Consider the following 20,325-nt stretch of genomic DNA (forward strand, 5'->3'; position numbering starts at 1 on the left):
GATTTCATTTAGCTTCAAACTCGGTTATATGGTTTCTTTGGATACTGAATAAAACAATTTAATCCACCAATCCTATATTGTTTTAGTTATATGTTCTTTCTGCAGTTACAAACTCTGTGATGGAAGCCAGCTCTCCAGAATTTGATTGCTTAATACTAAATATGAGCTTGTATCAAATTACAATAGATAAACCCCAAAAGCAAAACTGAAGAATATTCTATATAATCATTATTGAATAATTGCAATTGTTTATGATAAGTCTTTTTATATACTGAGTGCATTCAGTTTATTGATATATTGCAGGGTACCAGCTAAAAGAATACTTAATAAGATGAAGCGTTTAAATGTAAATTTAAACGTGGTTTATGAATCCCGTAGTTGTAGTGGTAGCTGTAACTACTCAAAGTCCTATGGACTTAAAATTAAACGTTAAATCTCTTTACACAGGTTCTACAATATGCAAAACTTGCTGATGTTGGCTAATTCATTTCTTAGGGAGAAGAAGCTCTGTTGATAGTGGTGTAATTGTGTCTTAAAATGAATGTAACAAGCTCGGTCAAAACACAGTTGTCTGGTAGTAAAGGGGAGGTGGTGTTAATTGTTTTTAAACTTAATTGCCTTAGAGGAGGGGAAAATACTTAGTTTATCATAGTTTTTTTTAAAGAATTTCCACTTAGCGTGGGGCTTACTTGTTTGTTTTTAAGGTTGAGTGATCCATGTACAAGCAGATGGGATGAAAGAAGTGCATCACGGAGATCAAGATCTTGGTCACATAACGGTTATTCTGATCTAAGCACTGTGAGATATTCCAGCCATCACAAAAAGCACAGAAAAGAGAAAAAGAAGGTGAAACATAAAAAGAAATCTAAAAAGCAGAAGCATTTCAAAAAGCATAAGCAAACAAAAAAAAAGAAAACATCAGCCTCATCAGATGTAGAATCCTCTCATTCCTTCCTCAGGAAGACAAAATCATCTTGTGATCGTGAGAGGAAATCTCGTTCTTCTTCGTCGTCTTCTAGACATTCATCCAGAAGAGACTGGTCTAAATCTGATAAGGAAGACCAGAGTTCATCAACTTTATCAAGTAGAGGGACTCGATCATACTACAGGTCCAAGTCCAGATCTAGGTCTAAATCAAGATCTTATTCCCGAAGAAGTTCTAGATCAAGATCAGCCTCTAAATCATCTCGTTCTCGAAGTAGGTCGAGGTCAAGTTCTAACCCTAGGCATCAAAAGACAGTTTCCAATTCTCCACGAAATATTTCAACACGATTAAACGAAAGTAAGTTGAACAAGACTGCTGAGCCTGTACGAGCAGTTATACTCCCCAGTGATAAAGTTGTCGTACCACCAGTTGTCCCGGAAAACCTCCCTGTTATACCTTTAAGTGACAGCCCACCGCCGTCAAGGTGGAAACCTGGGCAGAAACCATGGAAGCCATCTTACGAGCGAATTCAGGAAATGAAAGCTAAAACAACCCATTTAATACCTACACAAACTAATTACAATTTAGTAGTTATTAAAGAGGCTAACACTTCTTCCTCATACTGTAAGCGACAAAGGAGTTCAGATAGCGATCGAAGCGGTTATTCCAGATATCATAGTGACAGAAGCTCAGACAGTTGGCTAAGATCAAGAAGCAGGTCCTCTCGAAGTAGGTCGTACTCAAGATCTTATACGAGATCTAGAAGTCCATCTAGCTCTGGGACAAAGTCTCGTTCTTCTGGCAGATCACCATCACCGAGTAAATACCGCAGTGACAGGTCAGGTTATAGTGAGTCGACATCTTATTATTCCCTTAGTGATGATGATAGACACAGAAACAAAAGAAAATCTGCATCAAATGATCAAAATGCGCGGTCTCTTAAACTGAGGCAAGAAACGAGCTCTGAAAGTACTCTCCCTTATAAGTGTACGAAAGACTACGATGAGTCTTCTCAAGGATTGAAAGAGACTGACAGTTTATCATCTTCAGACTTCTCTACTGACAGTGAGCGTTCTGCCAAAATGAAAGTAGTCCAAGAAAAAGAAGGCCGTTTTCAATTAGAAGGAGATACTCAGAAACAGGATAAAAATAGCTTAAGTTCTGAGAGAGGGGAGGAGAAATCCAAATGTGAGCGGGATTCTGATCATGCTAAAAAGAAAGCAGCTAAGGAGAAATCTTCTGAGCAACCTAGAGGTGGTGCAAAAACTAAACGAAAATCCTACTCAGGTAGTAAATGGGACTCTGAATCAAATTCCGAAAGAGGAGAGGCAAGGCATAATAGGGGAGATTCCAGACCCTCTTCTAGTAAAGAAGAAGGAGAGGCCACATCAGGCTCTGACACAGAGCTTAGTGTTACCAAAAGGATAAAAAAACAGTCAAATTCTTCAGACGGCTTTTTGGATTCTGATTGTACGTGGAAGACAAGCAAACAGTTGTCATCTTCTGAATCTGACAGTTCTTGTTCTAGCTCAACTAACATTAGAGGAAAGTCAAAAAAACACAAACATGGATCGAAAAAAACTCTTAAAAAATCACATGCCAAAAAAGCAAAAGAAAAATCAAAAGGGAAAAAGGAGAAGAAACACAAAGTTCAGAAAAGGAAAGAAACGTTTCATTGGCAGCCCCCCCTGGAGTTTGGTGAAGAAGATGAAGATGAGATAAATGAAAAGCCGGTTACCAAGGATGATAAAGAAAAGCAGCTAACCAGGGACATAAAGGATAGAAAAGTTTATGAAAAGGATGAAATAGACAAAGATAAAATGGGAAATGGTGAAAAGTCTTGTGCGGATGAAAACCTTTTAGGTAAAAACACTACATGTGATGCCTCACCAGATCGCAGTAACCTTAATAAAGATAGCATTGAAACAAATGCTTCAGCCAGTATTTTAAACTCAGGAATAAATGTGACCGCTTGCAAGAATGAGATTAAACAAGCTGAAGAAAGTAACCAGAACGGATTGGAAGATGTTATTCAGACAGATGACAACATGGAGATTTGTACTCCAGATCGTAACTCACCAGGGAAGGTTGATGTGGACATTTTGACTCCTGTCATTCTCACTGCTAAACTTCAGGCTTTAAGTGCTAGTATAAACAAAGATTTACAGGTTGAGACCCCTGAACAAGATGCTGTCAAACTAGGAAACAATATCATAGACTTTATTAATATTAAAGAAGAAAAAGAAACGGGAAGGCAAGAAAATAACTCTGTCCCTGTGTCTAGTGCTAAAGACTGTAGTTTAAAAAGTGAAATTACTGAAAGTACACAAAGCAATATGATAGATAATAAATGGAAGCCTTTGCAAGGTGTTGGTAACTTACAACCAGCAACAATTAGTACTGCCACGGAAGTTAAGAACGTAGCTTCAGCACCAGAGCCTAAACCAGCAGGTTTAAGAATTGAAATAAAAGCCAAAAATAAAGTAAGGCCTGGCTCTCTGTTTGATGAAGTTAGAAAAACAGCACGGCTAAATCGAAGGCCAAGGAACCAAGAAAGTTCCAGTGAGGAAGAATCTCCAAGTAGAGATGACAATAGCCCGTCCAGGAGTCTCAGTAGGTCACGAAGTAAATCTGAATCTAAATCCAGACACAGAACAAGGTCCATATCTTACAGTCACTCAAGAAGTCGATCCCGAAGTTCTACGTATTCATATAGGTAGGAAGTTTGTGCTATTCCCACAGCCTACTGTGTTAACTTGAATGTTCTGATATTTTTAAGGCATGTTTTTCTTTTTCAGCTCACGTTTTTCTTTTAAACAGCATTGTATCATTTAGCAAGCATGCAATAAATACTTAGCTTAAAAGATAAAGCTTTATAATGCATTTGCTTCCTGTTTTCTGCTGCTCTTCTCTTCAGTTATATTCTATTTTTGTGCTTTTCAAAGTTGTTCATTGATTGTAGGTCAAGAAGCTATACAAGAAGCCGAAGCAGAGGATGGTATAGTAGAGATCGGTCAAGAAGTCGAAGTAGTTCTTACCACAGTTACAAGAGTCGTAGGTAAGCAAGTAGCTCTAATTGGAGATAGCGTTGGGGTGTATTACAAAACCAGTAAATTAGGCACAGCAGTCCGATGCTTCAGTCTCCGAGCGAGCTGGAAATGTGCTTAGCTATGCATGCTGCAGTCTGAAGTATCTACTTGAAACGTGCAAGTTGGAATAGTCAGATTTCAAAATTTGCTGTTACTGAAAAATAATTTTGTTTAATGTTTTGTAGTATGGATAAGGAATTCTGAGCAAAACATGTTCCCCTCCTCTCGTTCCCCCTCTCCTCCCGCTCTCTTCAGCACTTGTTTCTGATTAACTCAAAATGTCTCTGGTTTTTTTTTTGTCAGTCGAACCTATAGTAGAAGTAGATCCAGAAGTAGTTCTTACGGTCATCACAGTCGATCCAGGTATGGATTATAGTTTTATACAAACTCTGCAATAAATGTACTTATTAAAAAAATATCCTCGTATAAGAATACCCCTTTATCTATATATAGAGATATAAATATATCTAAATATATTTTAAAAATATATTAAAAATATAGTATCGTGATAGCAACTTGAATCAAAGCAAAATCAACGTAAGACACTTCTAAAAGCTGAAAATAACCAAATCGTTCTGGCATTACAGTTATAGGTGGTGATACGAGATAAGTAATAGTGAACACATTTCCCTTTATTGTTAAAATAAAATTGAGTTATAAATGGAATCGCTTTGTTACTTGTTTTCAGAAGTATTAGCAACCAAGATTTTTACCGCATCTACAATTTGTAGAGAAAACGCAAAACTTTTTGAATGCTTAGTAAGTCTTTTCTAGACTAATAAATTTGAGATTTTTACTGTTTTGAAGATACTTGTTCTTGTATTTAAACTTTTATAAAATGTAGAATTATTCTGTTTGCCGCATCCTTCAAAAGTAATTTCTATATAGCCACTCATCTCTGTATATAAATGTCTTTAAAACATACGTTTAAAATAAATAGCATTTTGGACAAGAAACTGCAAATTTACAATTACTTTCTTTTCCCTTTGAAGTAGGTCATATACATATGACAGTTACTATAGCAGAAGTCGAAGTAGAAGTAAAAGGAGTGACAGCTATCGAAGATCTAGAAGTTATGATAGGCGATCCAGGTATGTTTTTGCTAGTGTGACTTTGACACTGTATTTATGCAAAAGAATTTGCTAAATATATACTTAGGATGTTCATGAAGGCTAATGGGTCGTGTCCCCCCCCAGCATAGAAAATACATTGTTACCAAAAGTAATAATTAAAACAATTAAAATTAGAGCAAGTGTGTGAGTGAGGAAATCAGAATTTCTGACATACTAAATTTGAGGATGGGGAAGAAACTAGGATAAGAAAGACTTGAGAAGGTTCCAGTTCATTGTATGTATGCATTCAAAATAAGCATGTTTGGTTTTTTTTAATAATTTTAAATGTTTCTTAAAAACTACAATGAAGTAGCTTAAGATTTAAATCAAGTGCCCTATTATGGATTAAAAGCTACGTGGTATGCAAAGAATTCCATTGGATGTAACCAAATTCTTTTTGGTTAGACTGCAAAAGTGGATTTTAAAAATCTGCAAGGGAAATTAAAAATTGCAGTGCTATCCAGAATTAATTTTTAACTTCCTAGAACATATTTTGAAAGAACTTTTTACCTGCAAATCCAGTGTGCTTCTGATGAATTTAGGATAAACTTTATTCTACTCAGTCCGGGGGAATTATGTAGGTGTAAGTGAGCACATTTCACAAAGATCAGAAGTGGAACAGGAGATGCGGGGGAGAGAGAGAGATTTCTATATATAATGTAGTGAATATCGGTGGTGACTTCTTTTTGTACCTTTTAGTATGTCCCGTACTAGTCAGTGGTAAATCAGGCAGATCTCTAAGACTACCGTAAATTTTCATCCTCTGCTGTCCTCATACTTATTTTTTCACAACTTTGTACCAACTCTTAATGGACTTTGCTCTCACCCATTTCCTCATCTAGTTCTGACAGTAAGACAACTTTCATCTTGTGTTTGAGGGGAAATTAGTGAGATTAACGAAGAGTGTGGAAATAGACTTACAAAATCATTGTTTTAGGATGTTGGGAAGCTTCAGAGAAACAGTGTTGGATTAGGATATGCTCATCTTTCATTTAGAAAGCTTTCCTTACAGGCACGAGGCTAGAAAATCTCTAAAGAAAGTTTATTCTGTGTAATTTGAATATGTCCTGTGGTTTGTCTGAAACCATCTGGACTCTATCTTGATGTTTGGCTAGGTGCTGAGCTTGGAATTCTTCTGGTTAAGCCAAAACATTTTAATCTACAACTTCCACTCTGCAGACACTCACGCACTCCTGTTGTTGTTATGGGGCCTAATTTTTAAGACCCTTCTTCAAACAAAAAACTGCAATATATAAAGTAAGGATTTGTGAAATTATCTTAGTTGAGGAACGCTTGCAATATAAAATTGTATTTGTTAGAGTATGCTTTTCAGTCAGCTATTCACATTTACAAAAACAGTTATTTGGGATGATTTCTTAGCTGTATCAGAGAAAGCAAGAAATTTTATAGTTGCAAACACAGTGTGACTTGAGTTACGCAGGGTTTTCATCATGTAAAGTTAATGATTATTTTAATTTTGAGTGTCCCTTAATGAATACTTCAGTTACAAGAAATATGATCCTGTAAAAGACTTCTTGTATGTTTTCTTCTTGTCTCGCGTGTGTCTGTCTTGACAATTTTTTTACATGATGCAATTTGGAATTTGAAGCTCGAAATACAATTTTGAGGCATTTTAATCTTTTCTTTGTAGATCTTACGGCTCTGACAGTGAAAGCGATCGCAGTTACTCTAACAATCGAAGTCCCAGTGAAAGCAGCAGATACAGCTGAAAACGTTTCTTTGATGATGGAAACTGTATTTGATAATTTTTTCAGTGTTATGTTAAAAGAACCTGTTTTGACAGTGTCACAAGTGAAGTTGAAGGGTGTTTACCGAGTTAGCTGAAACTTTACCATTTAACAGTGAACTCACTTGACTGACTGTATACTTACAGAGAGAAGCACTGAGCTTGACTCAACTGGTTTGTTTTGGGGGTTTTTTTTATGTCAAATGCTACTTTTACAAAATAGGAAAAAAACCCCAGTTTTATTTCCTTGAATCGGATTTTCCAAGCCATGAATGACACTTAGGTGAATTTGCTGCCACCGCTTTTCTGGGTGCAGCAATCAGTACTGTCTTCAAGTGTGTTTATAAACACCGTAGGGCTTTCTGCCCGTTGCTATTGAATATATGCTAGCAACTATAAAACTGTGAAGAAAACTTCTTACAAAGGCTGCCATTTCTAGTTTATTACAATTCTTTTTTTAATGCTGGAAGATGGGTTCCATGCTGTCTTGTTTGTTGATTATTGCATTGTACACAGTGTATACACAACAGCTAGGTGATGAAAACAAAGACTGCCACTCTGTCTTAATCCTTGCTGTACTGTGATGTTACAGAAGCTTGCTGAAAAGGGTGAGATTAGGCACAATGGGAATTGTCAAACTGACAAGCAGTGAGCAAAAGTGTGATGAATGAGTTTTGATCTTAATATCCAACTTGTCTAAACTTTTCTGTTTAAAAGTGAATTTTGTGATAAACAGCAGTGTTCTTAAGAGTCTTGAAAAAAGCATTTCTAAACACTTTTTGAATTTTGTTTCAATTCATATTGCAGTGCTTGGCATACTTCAACACATTTTGATGTTGAATGTTGTAAACTGTTGGGTATATCATGAGTTTGTTCAAAACACTTTTTTAAAAACTTACGTGATGATAATTTTTTGAGAAAGCAAACCATAATGGTTCCTTTATAAAATGTCTGTAGATGTATCCCATCTGCCATAGGGAATATCGGATATTGATATTACAGATCCTGAACTATATATTGTTAAAGTGATATGACTACAAAAATACTGGTATGCCTGATAAAAAGCATGGACGATACTTTCAAAGTAAAGTTTAATACCAAAAACGCCTCCATGTTACAGGTAAACGGTTTGCAAAAAACCCATAGATTTAAGCTGAAGAGCATTGAGTAATTTTTGCAATATTCTGATTGAGTTGATTTCAAATAATTTGTGAAGTTTTTCAGTGTTTAGAAAGCTGTGTAGTAAGAAACAGGTTTTTTTAATGGCATAATGTAACCTGAAAAGAGGGGTCTGTAGTAACAAAACAGACTAACATAGCTTTATTAGAGCTAATGAGTACTGTTGTATTATAATAGTTTTCATTACTGACTTTCTGTAATATCTTGAGATTGCTTTCACTTTCTCAAATGTTTTCGAATACTGAAAATGGATTTTTTTTTTTAAATCTCATCAGGACCCAACAGCTTTGAAAATTAAAAGTGGTAATTTCTTGCTTAGACGTCAATTCATACTGTCTCGTTGATTGAATTAAGCTATCCAAAATTAGCTTTTGGTACACTTCTGAAACATGAAAAGAAAGTTCAGAGTGATGTTTGGAGACTGTAATGATGCCTTCCATTTCTGTCCATGAAGAGCTGAATAAGACATTTGTATGCAGGTTCCTAAAACTGAATTTTTCATATAGGTTTTTCACTTTCTGGAAGAACCCAAAATTCTGGACTCACACCCTTCTTACTCTTGTAATTCAGTGAAAAAGTGTGTGCACGTAATCCTTTCGAATCAATATTTTGTAAGCTGCTTATGCTTTTTAACATGAAGTACATTTATTACTCAAGTCGGTATACATATTTACAGACACGTTTCCAACAGTAGCAGCCATTTCAAAGTCCTGAACAAATATTTCATTGCTAACTCAAGATAATGTTTGTTGCAGTTTCATAGTTTTAAGTACAAATGTAACTTGTTTTTTCCCTTACTGAGAAAGTAGAACTAGTGGGCTAGTGGTATAACAAAACACACAAATATAAACATTGCCATTCAATACTTATTAGAGGAAAAAATTGCTCCAGAACCGGACTTTGTCATATTTCAGATCTGAGTTGACTTTTTATTTTGAAGGCCGGGAAAAGGTAATAGAAATCCGGTCAAGCAATTAATTGTAGTTGTCCAAAATTACTGCAGTGTCACTAATGTCTATTTCATATCTTGAATTCAAGCTTTATAAAGAAATTCCATCTGGTAAATGGTTGGGGAGGGGTGTGAGGGAAGGTAGGTGGGGGGGGGGGGGGGGGGAGTATTTTTACTTAGTGGAGTCTGTTAAATTGTGCTTCAGATAGAAAATGTACCCCTGAGCTGGTTTTCTAATGTTGGTCTATGTTTTTGCAATTTTGTTATTCAAAAGTAGTTGCTGTTTGTAAAATAAACTTTTGTACATATCTGCAAATGCTGTTTTCTCTACATCTGGAAAAATCCGTTGCTGCTTGAGGGGAACAGGCAGGAAAAGTAAAAAATATACTTCAATTTCTGTATCCGCTTTTGTCCCTTGCAAGACTACGTACAAGTTGCCTTTCCTTTTCCTGACCTACATAGAGAATGATTCCTCAGCAAGACTCTGGACTGGGTTTACATAATAGTCATTGGAGGAACAAATATTTTGAAATTTCCAAGTGATCTGAGGTCTCGCCGTTTCCTCAAGATATATAAAAGGTTCCTATCCTTTGTGAAAAGATACACGTAACGGATCTACACGGAAAGCTCTAAACGTGCTGAGTTTAACTACTTTGCTAAATCTTCTTTCCCAAATACACATTCCCGCATCGTTTCCGTAGCGTATTGGAAATGTGGTGGTATTAGTTCAAGTCAGCAGGTGTAATGGCTCAGCGGACTAATCCATTAGTCTTTTAGACCTGCTGTTCCAGAAAAACTGGATTTCATTGGAACATACCGGCTTTGTCCTAATGGAAGGGCTAATTGCCTTGGTCTAAGGTAAAAAGGACAAGCGGACGTGTTTCCTCGTCGTTCGATTTAGTCTTTAGCGTGGTCTGGTTAACCTGGCACTTCCCAAACTTCGGAGCACTGCCTTTGCAGAGGAGGCACAAGAAATCCTAGGCAGGAGAAGTAGGAACTCCAGGTGATGGAGCTGTGGCCATGAAAGGTGTTTAAAAAAAAAAAAAAAAAAAAAAATTTAAGGTCGGGGAAGGGTGAATGGCTACATCAAAGACAGCAGAGAAAAGCAATAGTGTAAGAAACGTTGGACAACCTCTGCGTTGCGCTGTGGCGTAAAACAGCCTGTCTTCCGTGTTAGAGAGGTAGTCAACGACCTGCCTTTTAAATGCGTAACGTTGCTTTTTGCGCCTAACAAGCCATCTTCTGTGCCGCGGTTAAACATCAGGGTGGCGGGGCTGCTCTCGGGTGCTGCGGACCCGCTGCCGTAGAGGTCAAGCCGTCCCCTCGAGCCGGCTCCGGCAGCAAGCCGGAGCGTGGGGAGGAGGCTGGAGGCAGGGCGCTGTGCCGGAGCACGCGGTGTTAAAAATAGAGTGGCTGACACCCGCTTGTGTGTTACTCGTTAGTGACATTTTTCTATTAAAAAGTCTTAAATCCTGCAATGTGGTAAAATTATTACTCGAGTATAAGTGGTTTAATAAAAAGAAAAAATAAAAAGGGCGGGGGGGGGGGAGTTCTAAGTAAGGTCAGGTCTGTGTGTCTTCTGTTGTTTTGGCAATAGATGACCCACTACCTGGTGCACAGAACATTGTTGTGGCGTAGCTCTGTAAGCGCAAGCGTTCCCTCTCCGGTTGCAGGTGAGTGCCTTCACTTGCCTGGAACGAGACAACGTGAAATGAACCAGCTGGCTGTGGAACAACTCGTTCTTACAAAGCGCGTATTTACAAAGCACCGGCATAAATGCACTTTTCCTACGATACCGACGTGCGGGGAGATTTCCTTCCTACTGTATCACTTTTAAACAAGGGCTATTTGTGTCCTTGCGCACGAGAGTAAGCAGCGTTTAAAGTGCTCTTTCAGAAGATCACCAGGTCTCCGACAGTGTATTAAATTTCTGTTGATGGCTTTGTGTGGTTCGTGATGATCGTGCTTACGGTTTGGAGCAGAACACACAGTATTTAGATGACCTTGAGCTGCACTCTGGAATCCATCTGGTGTAATTTCCAAACTGAACGCTGCCTGGGACTTAAATCATGAGAAGATAAAGCTTTGCATGCTCTACCCCTACTTAACATCCCTATAAATAAATATTAGTTTTTAATATGGCTGTGAAACGGTAATGATTTTCCACCTGGTTTTAAAATGCTTTAGCTGCTTAACTGTGGTAAGTTAAAACCTTAAAAAGTACATGAACAATTAAAGGGACCCAGTCTTGAATTTAATAATGTCCATGTAATCCCTCTGAAGTAGACGGGATCGCAGGCGTGAAGTCAGACGGTCTGTGGCGGTTTTGGGTTGTTGGGTTGTTGTTTGTTTGGTTTATTTTTTTTTTAACGAAGGTAGTATTTCAGAGTCACGGTGGATGCGCAAAGGGGGGGGGTTGGGCATTAATTTGGTATTAATTGCTATTTCTGCTGTGACGTATATCTGTCCTTGCAAGAGCATGGCGCAGCCCAAGGTGACCGCTGTCCTTACCCAAAGGATGGTCTAACGTGGAGAGTGCTGAGCTCAACGCAGCTTGTGAACGCTTGTAGCTCCCACCCTGGCATTATACCCTAGTCCTGGCCTTAGGTTACAAAATTCCTTAATTAATTCCTTAATTCAGATGGGAAGGGGCTGCCCTTCCCCTTGGGCTTTCTTCCAGCTCATCGTGCACCCCGTGAGAGAGGACGAGGAAGAGTTCTTCCCCTCTCTTGGTGCCTTGGCCGCCTGTCCCATCGCTCGGGCAGCGTCTGCGTAACTTCTCCCTGATGCATTTTCAAAAATGAGCCGTGCAGAGCGTGAGGAGGATTGGGAAGGTCCTCGGGAACGGCAGAGGGTAAGGGGCTGATCGCTGCGCTTCCAGGAGAAACACCCGCCTCTTTCGGAAACGTGCCAGTGAGATGAGTCAATCGACAGAGGCTTTCGGGTCTTCAGGTGCTGGTCGAAGAAGCATGTTTAAGGAAAAATGAAAAAGCAAACCCATTCTCTTGAGAGGGCTAGATAGTTGGCATAAAGAAAGCTTTTTCTTTTTTAAATCAGTGTAGCTATTTCAATTTTACATGTTTATACTCGCTGTCGCAGAGATTCAAGGGAAAGGGAGGTGAGCGCTTCCCTGGCAAACCCCCCCCTTCAATGCCTCCTCGACGCGGCCAAAGCAAACGCTGCTCATTTCAGATTAAAGCAGCTGACTGCCGGCTAGGCCTTGCTCTCGGAAAATACGCTCAAGTTGAGGGGCAGCCTCAAATACGGAGGGGCTGTTGTTTCAGGAACTCCACAGGCTCTGGCAGAGCCAGCTGCAAAGCTTTCCTAGTATAAAAGAAGCGAGGTCCTAGAATAAAAGTAGCATAGCAGTGATTATAACCAAGTTGCAGGTGCATAAAGAAAAGAAAAAGCAGGAGGACAAATATTTGATCCTTTCTCAGTAAACTTAGCAGGCTTTTGCCACGGCTGCCTGTGAGCCACTGTGTTTAATAATGGCTGCATAAAGCAGTTGTGGATGGGGTTTTTTAATCCCTTTATGCTTCTGAGGTCTGCAGCGTGATGGCTTCCACCTTTGACACAAGGAAGGGATTTAATCTTTGAAGAAGGGAGACGTAAGGTCCGAGGTCAAGAGAGCTTCAGAGCACGGGCTGAAGGCTGTTGCTATTCAGCCAGAGCTGCAGGTCCTAGCAAAGTCAGTGGAATACGAGAGATCCAGCACGTTCCCCAAAATCACGTCCAAGCCTCGGTGCCAAATAGCAACACTGCTTGCGGTGGGGAATTCATTTTTTTTTTCCCTACTGTAACGTGCAGTTTGATAATTTCCTTGAGTGTCCTTAGCTCTCATTTTGAGAGAAACAGCAAGCAACGGTTCCCCGGTCACTTCATTTCACTTATTTTTCAATGCCTTCCCTGTAGGCACCAATCAGTCCTTATCGTGTCCCGTGACCGGTGCTGCCCAGGGTTCCTCCGCGCTGGCTGCTAATGTCGCCCGTAGTCACTGGCACAAAGGTAAGAGCAGCGGCTGCTCTGCAAGCAGCGTTGCTATTTGGCACCGAGGCTTGGACGTGATTTTGGGGAACGTGCTGGATCTCTCGTATTCCACTGACTTTGCTAGGACCTGCAGCTCTGGCTGAATAGCAACAGCCTTCAGCCCGTGCTCTGAAGCTCTCTTGACCTCGGACCTTACGTCTCCCTTCTTCAAAGATTAAATCTCTTCCTTGTGACAAAGAGTTGTTCGTTTCAAGAAGTCAAAAAACACAAGGGGGAGGGAGGATATCAAGTGCTTGATGTTCTCATCTGCGGAAAGACGGTCTGGAGAGTAGAGCGTCACCCAAGACGTTGAGATGGACGTTGGTTTCTCCGTACCACCAAAGCCTTCTTGTGTCACCTGGGGAAATTCTGCACTCTCGAGAGCTCACGAGTGTGCTGCGAAGGTGCGAGTCCCTGCTGAGCTCGGCAGGATTGGTTATTAGAGAAATGAGAGCCGGCCGAGGGTAATTTGGTCAACAGTAGCGAATCTGGGAATAGGAGCTAGTAACATATAAAACACAGGCTGCCTAGTTGTGCCTTTGCTACTTGGTGTGATTTTAGATTTCTTGAGTGTAGCAATGCGCGGTGTGATATGCGCCTTTCTTCTTTTTCCATTAAACTGGGGGGAACAAATAAAAAAAAATTTTTTTCTTTTATCAAAACAGCTTTATCTGCAAAAAAAAACCCCCATCCTGATGGTGAAATCCAGCTTCAGGGACGGATTTCCTATAGACTTGCTGCAGGAAACTGCACAGATTCCACGAGCGTCTTTCATTGCTATCGACAGCTTCGGACCAACGCCTTTCAGAAAAAGTTTGTGCCAGAGAGTACAGCAAAAAGGGGCCTTTGCAGCACCGTTTCCTCCTCCCCAGAGGCGGGATCAACTCTATCTGTATAAAACGCAGTAGGTCTTATCCAACCTATCTGTAAAAAAATCGCCAGCACCGAGATTCAGCCGTTGAAGTGCCAAAACCAAAATTGCCTGAACTATCCACACTATAAAAAAAAAAAAATAAAGTATATTTTCTGATAGCTAAACTAAAGCTCCTTTGCTGCCACTTAAGCCCATCACTACTTCTTGCAGTTAGAGAAGAAGAGAATGACCTTTTCCCTTCTGCTTCAATACTTAAGTGGAAAGAAAAAGGCTGCCTTAAATATTTGTAAAAGGGTTGGGCTAGCTCTTGTCCAAATCTGGTCTTCTCTGGACTAAATAGCTCCAGGTCCTTTGGGTTTTTTGGGGTGTTTTTTGGGGGTGTTAGGGGTTTTTTGTGGGTTTTTTTGCAACTTCTTGGATCTGACCGTCTCTTGGAGTCTACCACCAGCCCATAACCTCCCCAGATAATCATATCCAGCGTACTCCAGCCGAGGCTTCACGGTGCCACGCGGACCTAAAGCATCACTCCACGTGTCCTGCAGGCCACGTTCATGTGTCCCTGCCTGTGGTTTGCTGCTTTTGCAACAGCGTGAGGAGGGCTGCTTGGTCCAGGCGGAGATGCGCTGCCGCATCCCGGCTCGCCCGCTCCCTGCCCGGGCTGTGCCGTGCAGTTCAACTATTCTTACACAAGCAGCAAGTTTTCCCTTTGTTTCTACTAAATTGCAGCCTATGTTTTTTTTCCAGGCTATTTCTCTAATGTGTCAAGATTGTTTTGAAGTTCCAGCCCATCCTCCAAAGTACTTGAAGTCCCTCCCGGCTTGGTATCATTTGCAGCTGTAAGAAGCAAATTTTCTATTCATGCAAGTAATTATTAAAAAAATATTTTGAGCAGTACCAGGCCTGGGACAGATCCCCAGGGACTCCCAGGCTGTGTATCTGTTCGGTTTCCCGGCGGATCATAAATAACTCCTCCGAGCAATGCTCCCTCCTTCCAGCACTGCTTTCCTCCGGCCTCGTGTCATCTGTCCCTGCCATCTTTCCTCTTGCAGCCACGCTGGGGACGCGGGGATGTGAGCAGGGGCTGGCGTCTTAATTTAATTTGAACTTCAGCTTGTCTTAATTTAATTTGAACTTCAGCTTGTCTGACTGGAGCTTCTGGATGTTGGGTCTTACAAAACCTTGGCTGAAGGTGCCCGTTGCTTGTTTTCCATAGTTGCCCTCGGAGACTGTGTTTCTAATCCCCCCTGTAACTTTATCTTTGAAAAACTGAGTGATGGTGCACGCTCTCTGAGCTTTCCACTCGAAGACGTCTTTTCCAGGCCTCCACTTCACCCCTGTGACCTTCTCTGCTGAGTATCTTTCTGCATCCTCCTTCAATCAAGGATACCAGCACAGATACCAGCATTTAATATTTTTCTTTAGCACTAGTATAAATCAGACGATTTCTATGTGATCTTCACCCTGGCAATGTTTTTGTTTGGGGGATTATTTTCCATGGCTTAGGCAGGGGAGGAAAGTTCACTGTTTTTTCTGTACGTGTGTATTTACTGAATGAGATGGTTTCTCGTCTTTCACGTTACCAATTTATACCCCTTTCGTGATGGAAAGGCTCCTCATGGATTCCAGGGACCTAAAAGCCAGAGGTGCTTTGAAATTAATACAGTTCACACATATCCGCTTTGCCACTCCACCAGTAGCAAATCCCTCCCGACTCGAGATTATCTAAGGAAAAAAGTAAGAATATGTTTTCTTCTAAGAAAACAGGTAAAAGTTAGAGTCAACTTGGAGACTGATACGGAAGAAGCAGTTAATATCTAGCACTTACTTGGTCTCGACTCCCCCCTGTCCCGCTGAGCTCTTACAAACGAGGACCGAAGCCATCAGGCAGGAGCCATGTGGTGGGTCTGAGAGGTGGGACTTCATTTTGACGTGCCGCATCCCATTCCTGAGCAGAAACTCCTACTTGGGGCAAAGTTTCCCTTACTCCCCAGAGACTCTCTTGAATATAAATGCATCTCCAGGTATTTCCTGTAATTCTTGATAATTATTTCAATCAAGATATCAATTTATAACTTCCTGACTCATGAAATGCTGTTTCTTACCGCGTTACCCTTCGATGTGTAAAGATGCCTTTGAACCGCAAGCCCCGTGCTGGGAAGACCCATGCAGCTTTCACACCTGGCTCGTCAACGAGCAAACCCATCGCTGCGCTGCGAATGTGACTTGCAGGTGACACCGAAGCGTTTCTGAGCTGTCGGAGAAATTTGGTCTTTAAGTTTGCACGATGCAATGCAGGAACCACTTAATGTACGTTTTAGCTACGGATTGGATAAGGACTGAAGCTTATTGCTTTTTCTTGATGAAGTCTAGAGGTGATAAGTAGTAATCCAAGCACATCTCACTGGATTTGGGAGAATCTGGTCCAGTAAGCTGCCCCATTTTCCTGTAAGTTTATCTAGTCTTTTCCAGCAGTGACAGGAGATAATATTTCAGGAGAACATGCAAGGCAAAACATCTTCAGTTCATTCCCCTCTGCTCTCCCAGCATCAGCAATCATTGCATCGTGGGCGTTGGTGGGTACCAGCCTGCCCATTCCCTCTACTACCTGTTGGCAGACCTATCGCCCGTGAATTTCTTCAACCCTTCTTTGAATCTATTGATGTATTTGGCTCTTGTGGCAAGCTGCTGACTGAAGGAGGACTTTGTTATTTGTTTTAAACTGATCTACTCCTTTGAGTAATAGTTTTGATTTGCTGCACCTCGCTCGTAAGTTCCCAACAGCCTTCCCTTCTCCAGGTTGACGGGTCCTGACCTTTTCATCTCGCCTTGTAAAGCAGCTGCCCCATCCCACTAGTCATTTTAGTTGTTCCTTCTGCTTCTCCAACACCGTCGTACTCCTCTTGGAGATCAGGACTACACAGTACTCAAAATGCGGATGCACCAGCATTTTCTGCAGCAGCAAAGTGATGCCCTGAGCGTTGGACATGCTCAGGGAAGGCAGAGAAATGACAATTTCTTGGCTTTTTTTGGCTGCCACTTTGAACACACCTTGGCCGCACGTTGAAGCAGCGATTTCAGAGAGCTGCTGGTGGCAGTGGTTTAGACCTTTTTCCTCCAGACTTTAGGTATTATAAATCATAGAATAGTTTGGGTTGGAAGGGACCTCTAAAGGTCATCTAGCCCAACCCCCCTGCCCTGGGCAGGGACATCTTCAACTAGATCAGGTTGCTCAGAGCCCCGTCCAACCTGACCTGGAATGTTTCCAGGGATGGGGCAGCCACCACCTCTCTGGGCAACCTGTGCCAGTGCTTCACCACCCGCAGCGTGGGTGGTGATAGGGTCACCACTAGATATAAGGGTCACTAGATATCACTAAGGGTCACTTATATCACTAGATATAAGGGTCTTCCTTATATCTAGTCTAAATCTACCCCCCTGTAGTTTAAAGCCATTCCCCCTTGTCCTGTCGCAACAGGCCCTGCCAAAAAGTTTGCCCCCATCTTTTTTATAAGCCCCCTTGAAGTACTGATAGGCTGCAACAAGGTCTCCCCGAAGCCTTCTCCTCTCCAGGCTGAACAACCCCAACTCTCCCAGCCTTTCTTCACAGGAGAGGTGTTCCATCCCCCTGATCATTTTCGTGACCCTCCTCTGGACCCGCTCCAACAGGTCCGTGTCTTTCTTATGCTGAGGGCTCCAGAGCTGGACGCAGTGCTCCAGGTGGGGTCTCCCCAGAGCAGAGCAGAGGGGCAGAATCCCCTCCCTCGACCTGCTGGCCACGCTGCTTTGGATGCAGCCCAGGAGACGATTGGCCTTCTGGGCTGCGAGCGCACATTGCTGGCTCATGTCCAGCTTTTCATCCACCAGTACCCCCAAGTCCTTCTTCGGCAGGGCTGCTCTCAATCCCTGTACCAAAGCTCATTTGAAACTTTCTTCTCTGCTTTTTCTTTTTTTGAGAGCCTTCTGGAGCTGCTTGCCATTGGTGTGGCACTTGATGACCTCAGAAGACCTCACCTGCAAACACGGAGATGTGGGTCTGCTCTTACTCCTCCAGATTGCTGATAAGGATGTTGAAAAACCCTAGACTCGGTCTCTGGTGAACCACATCATGGACTCTTTTCCATCCTGAAAAGTGACCATTAAAGTCCTACCTTTTGCTTCTTGTCTTTTAACTAGCTTTCGAGCAATAAAAGGACCTTTTCTCCAGTGGCAATTTAGTTTCTTCAATGGTCTTGTCAAGGGCTTTTAAAAAAAAAAGCCCTTTATAAAATCCTGTGGTTTTCCCACCTAGAACATAGAATCCACATGCTTTTTCATGAAAAGGGTTAAATTTTATTGAATTTACTTTTGTCTAGCGCCCTGAACATACCAGGAGTTAAATTGTTCATGCGGGACAGCAGTAGCCAATAATGGCTGAAGAAAGGCCTGGTGGGAGAATAGAAATGTTTCTTTCCCCAAAATGTTGAAACTGCCAAGTCAAGTTGTTAATAGAGATTGTTTCTCCAACGCAACAGCAGCGAGGACAACTTGGCTTGGGTTGCTTGCCTTGGCTTGCTTGATGCATCCAGTGCAGAGGCCTCGATCTCAAAACCCTGCGGTTAAGTAATGCTCGAAATAAGCCTTTGTCCCCCAAAACGAAGACCTGGCAATGCTCTGTTCCTCTGCTGTAACTCATCCCGGGGAGAAGCAGGACCAGCTCAAAAAGCAGGGTAATGTCAACTGCACCATGCTCTCCTCCCTTATAACACATTTAGATTACCCACCTGGAAAAAAAATACCCCCAGGCACCAGTTCTGGTGCTGTGTTTTTGGGGCATTGATTCTAACGAGTCCCACTGCTAATGAGTTGATGTCTGTCAACACCGACGCCGTGCGAGGGACGCAAAGACACTAAAGCCACGCTGAGCCAGGCAGCGCGAGGAGACACATCACAGCCTCACCTCGCTGTGGGTTTTGGTACCCAATAAGTATTTCTGGATGTTCAGCAGCAGGGCAGATGTTTGGGCTGTGAATGACACGGGTTAAGGCTCCTCTTTGGTCCACATCCTTGGATTGAGCACTGAGAGAGCAGCGAGGAAATAAAAAGACGAGAAACCCCCCTGCTTTGAGCAAGACGTTGAACCACGTGAGCTCTGGAGACCCCTTCCAACATAAATCCACGATCCTACGATTTCTTTTCTAGGGGTAAAATAAGTTAAATATTTTGCAGGGAATCTGGAAGTGTGGGGGGCGTCTCCACCTTCCTCCTCCAAGCAATTTTTCTTTAATACTTGGATCTTCTCATCACCGTGCTATAATTCAAAGGTTGTAAGTAAACTTCCTAATATTGGCATTACCACGTATAAAATTAAACCTGATTACTACAAAATTGGTAGAAAACAGAACCTGGAATCCAAGACGAGCTCCTCTGAGAATTAAAACCTGGCTGCTGCTGGATCCAGCAGATACCTGCGGGTGGGCAAATTACTAGGTGCATGAAAAATACAGAAAATACAAATTCAGGAGCTTCACTGGACTTTCTGATGGGTCAGGGTCTTATCTGCAACGTGGATTCCCCTCCCTGCCTCTGCCAACCAAAGAGTAAAAGCTATTCCCGGTGGAGTGGTGATCCCTCAAAAGGAAAACACCGTCTGACTTGGGATGAGGTGTATTTTGCAGCTTTGGGAGGTGGTGGCTCCCTCTCGGGCAGCGAGATGCCAGGTCAGCCCGGGCTCTGATTTGCAGCGGCGGATGGATGAACTTGGCACGCACCATCGTGTTTAAGAGTAGAGTAACGACGTCTTCCCCGGCTTGGATCGCAGCCCTTCCACCGGGCAGGGGAGGATAAACACCGGCACAGCCGCCGCTCGCCTGCCGGCAGCTGGCTGCGGGAAGGAGACCGTCCTCCGGGCGGAGGTCTGCCCCGTCTGACACGGCTTCACCCGTGTCCTCAGACGACCTTTCTGAACCTGATCCCCGCACCGCGATGTGAGGGTGTCACCTGAAACCAGCCAGCCCTGCCTGAATAACCGCTTTTCTTTTTTCTAATTTATTATTTTTTTCCCAGTTTGGAGGCAGAAGTGAGAAATCAAAGAAGGGGAAAAAAAAAAAATAAAAAAAAAAAAGAAGAATTGGGGTCAACACGAAGCAGCAGTATTTCAGTCGTCCTTTGAGAGCTTGTCTATACTCACACTGTGGGTGTTCTCGTTGCAAACACTAAGCGGGAGACGTTTTTCCTTAGTAGGGCAGGCTCCTGCGCCACGGCCCTCCTCGCCTGGCCATAAAAGGGCAGCGTTTTCTGCAGGACCCCCGGGTCCTCCGAAAGCTGACGGGCTTTTGGGAAGGGGCCTGCCCTGTTGCATCACGACGCTGCTTGCTTTGGACCTTGCAACCCTCGTGTTAATGCTGCTTTGGCTCATTCTTTTCTTGTGCCTTTTGTTTTGTCT

General features: G+C 42.2%; 1 protein-coding gene across 8 annotated transcripts in view; it reads left to right on the forward strand.

Annotated features, from left to right (window-relative positions):
* The window catches only part of NKTR (natural killer cell triggering receptor), a 43,909-nt gene extending 34,801 nt beyond the window's left edge, over positions 1-9,108 (forward strand). For 6 of the 8 annotated variants that reach the window (XM_076332039.1, XM_076332040.1, XM_076332046.1 and 3 more), the window contains 5 exons: positions 705-3,641; positions 3,888-3,983; positions 4,318-4,377; positions 5,007-5,105; positions 6,778-9,108. In XM_076332039.1, coding sequence (XP_076188154.1) covers positions 705-3,641; positions 3,888-3,983; positions 4,318-4,377; positions 5,007-5,105; positions 6,778-6,856 — 3,271 coding nt within the window. In that variant the 3' untranslated portion in view covers positions 6,857-9,108. The remainder of the gene's footprint in view (positions 1-704; positions 3,642-3,887; positions 3,984-4,317; positions 4,378-5,006; positions 5,106-6,777) is intronic. The other 2 variants (XM_076332041.1, XM_076332043.1) reach the window with 1 other exon arrangement.
* The last annotated feature ends 11,217 nt before the right edge of the window (positions 9,109-20,325 follow it).

The sequence above is a fragment of the Aptenodytes patagonicus genome, chromosome 2, assembly GCF_965638725.1.
Source record: "Aptenodytes patagonicus chromosome 2, bAptPat1.pri.cur, whole genome shotgun sequence".
Lineage (NCBI taxonomy): Eukaryota > Metazoa > Chordata > Aves > Sphenisciformes > Spheniscidae > Aptenodytes > Aptenodytes patagonicus.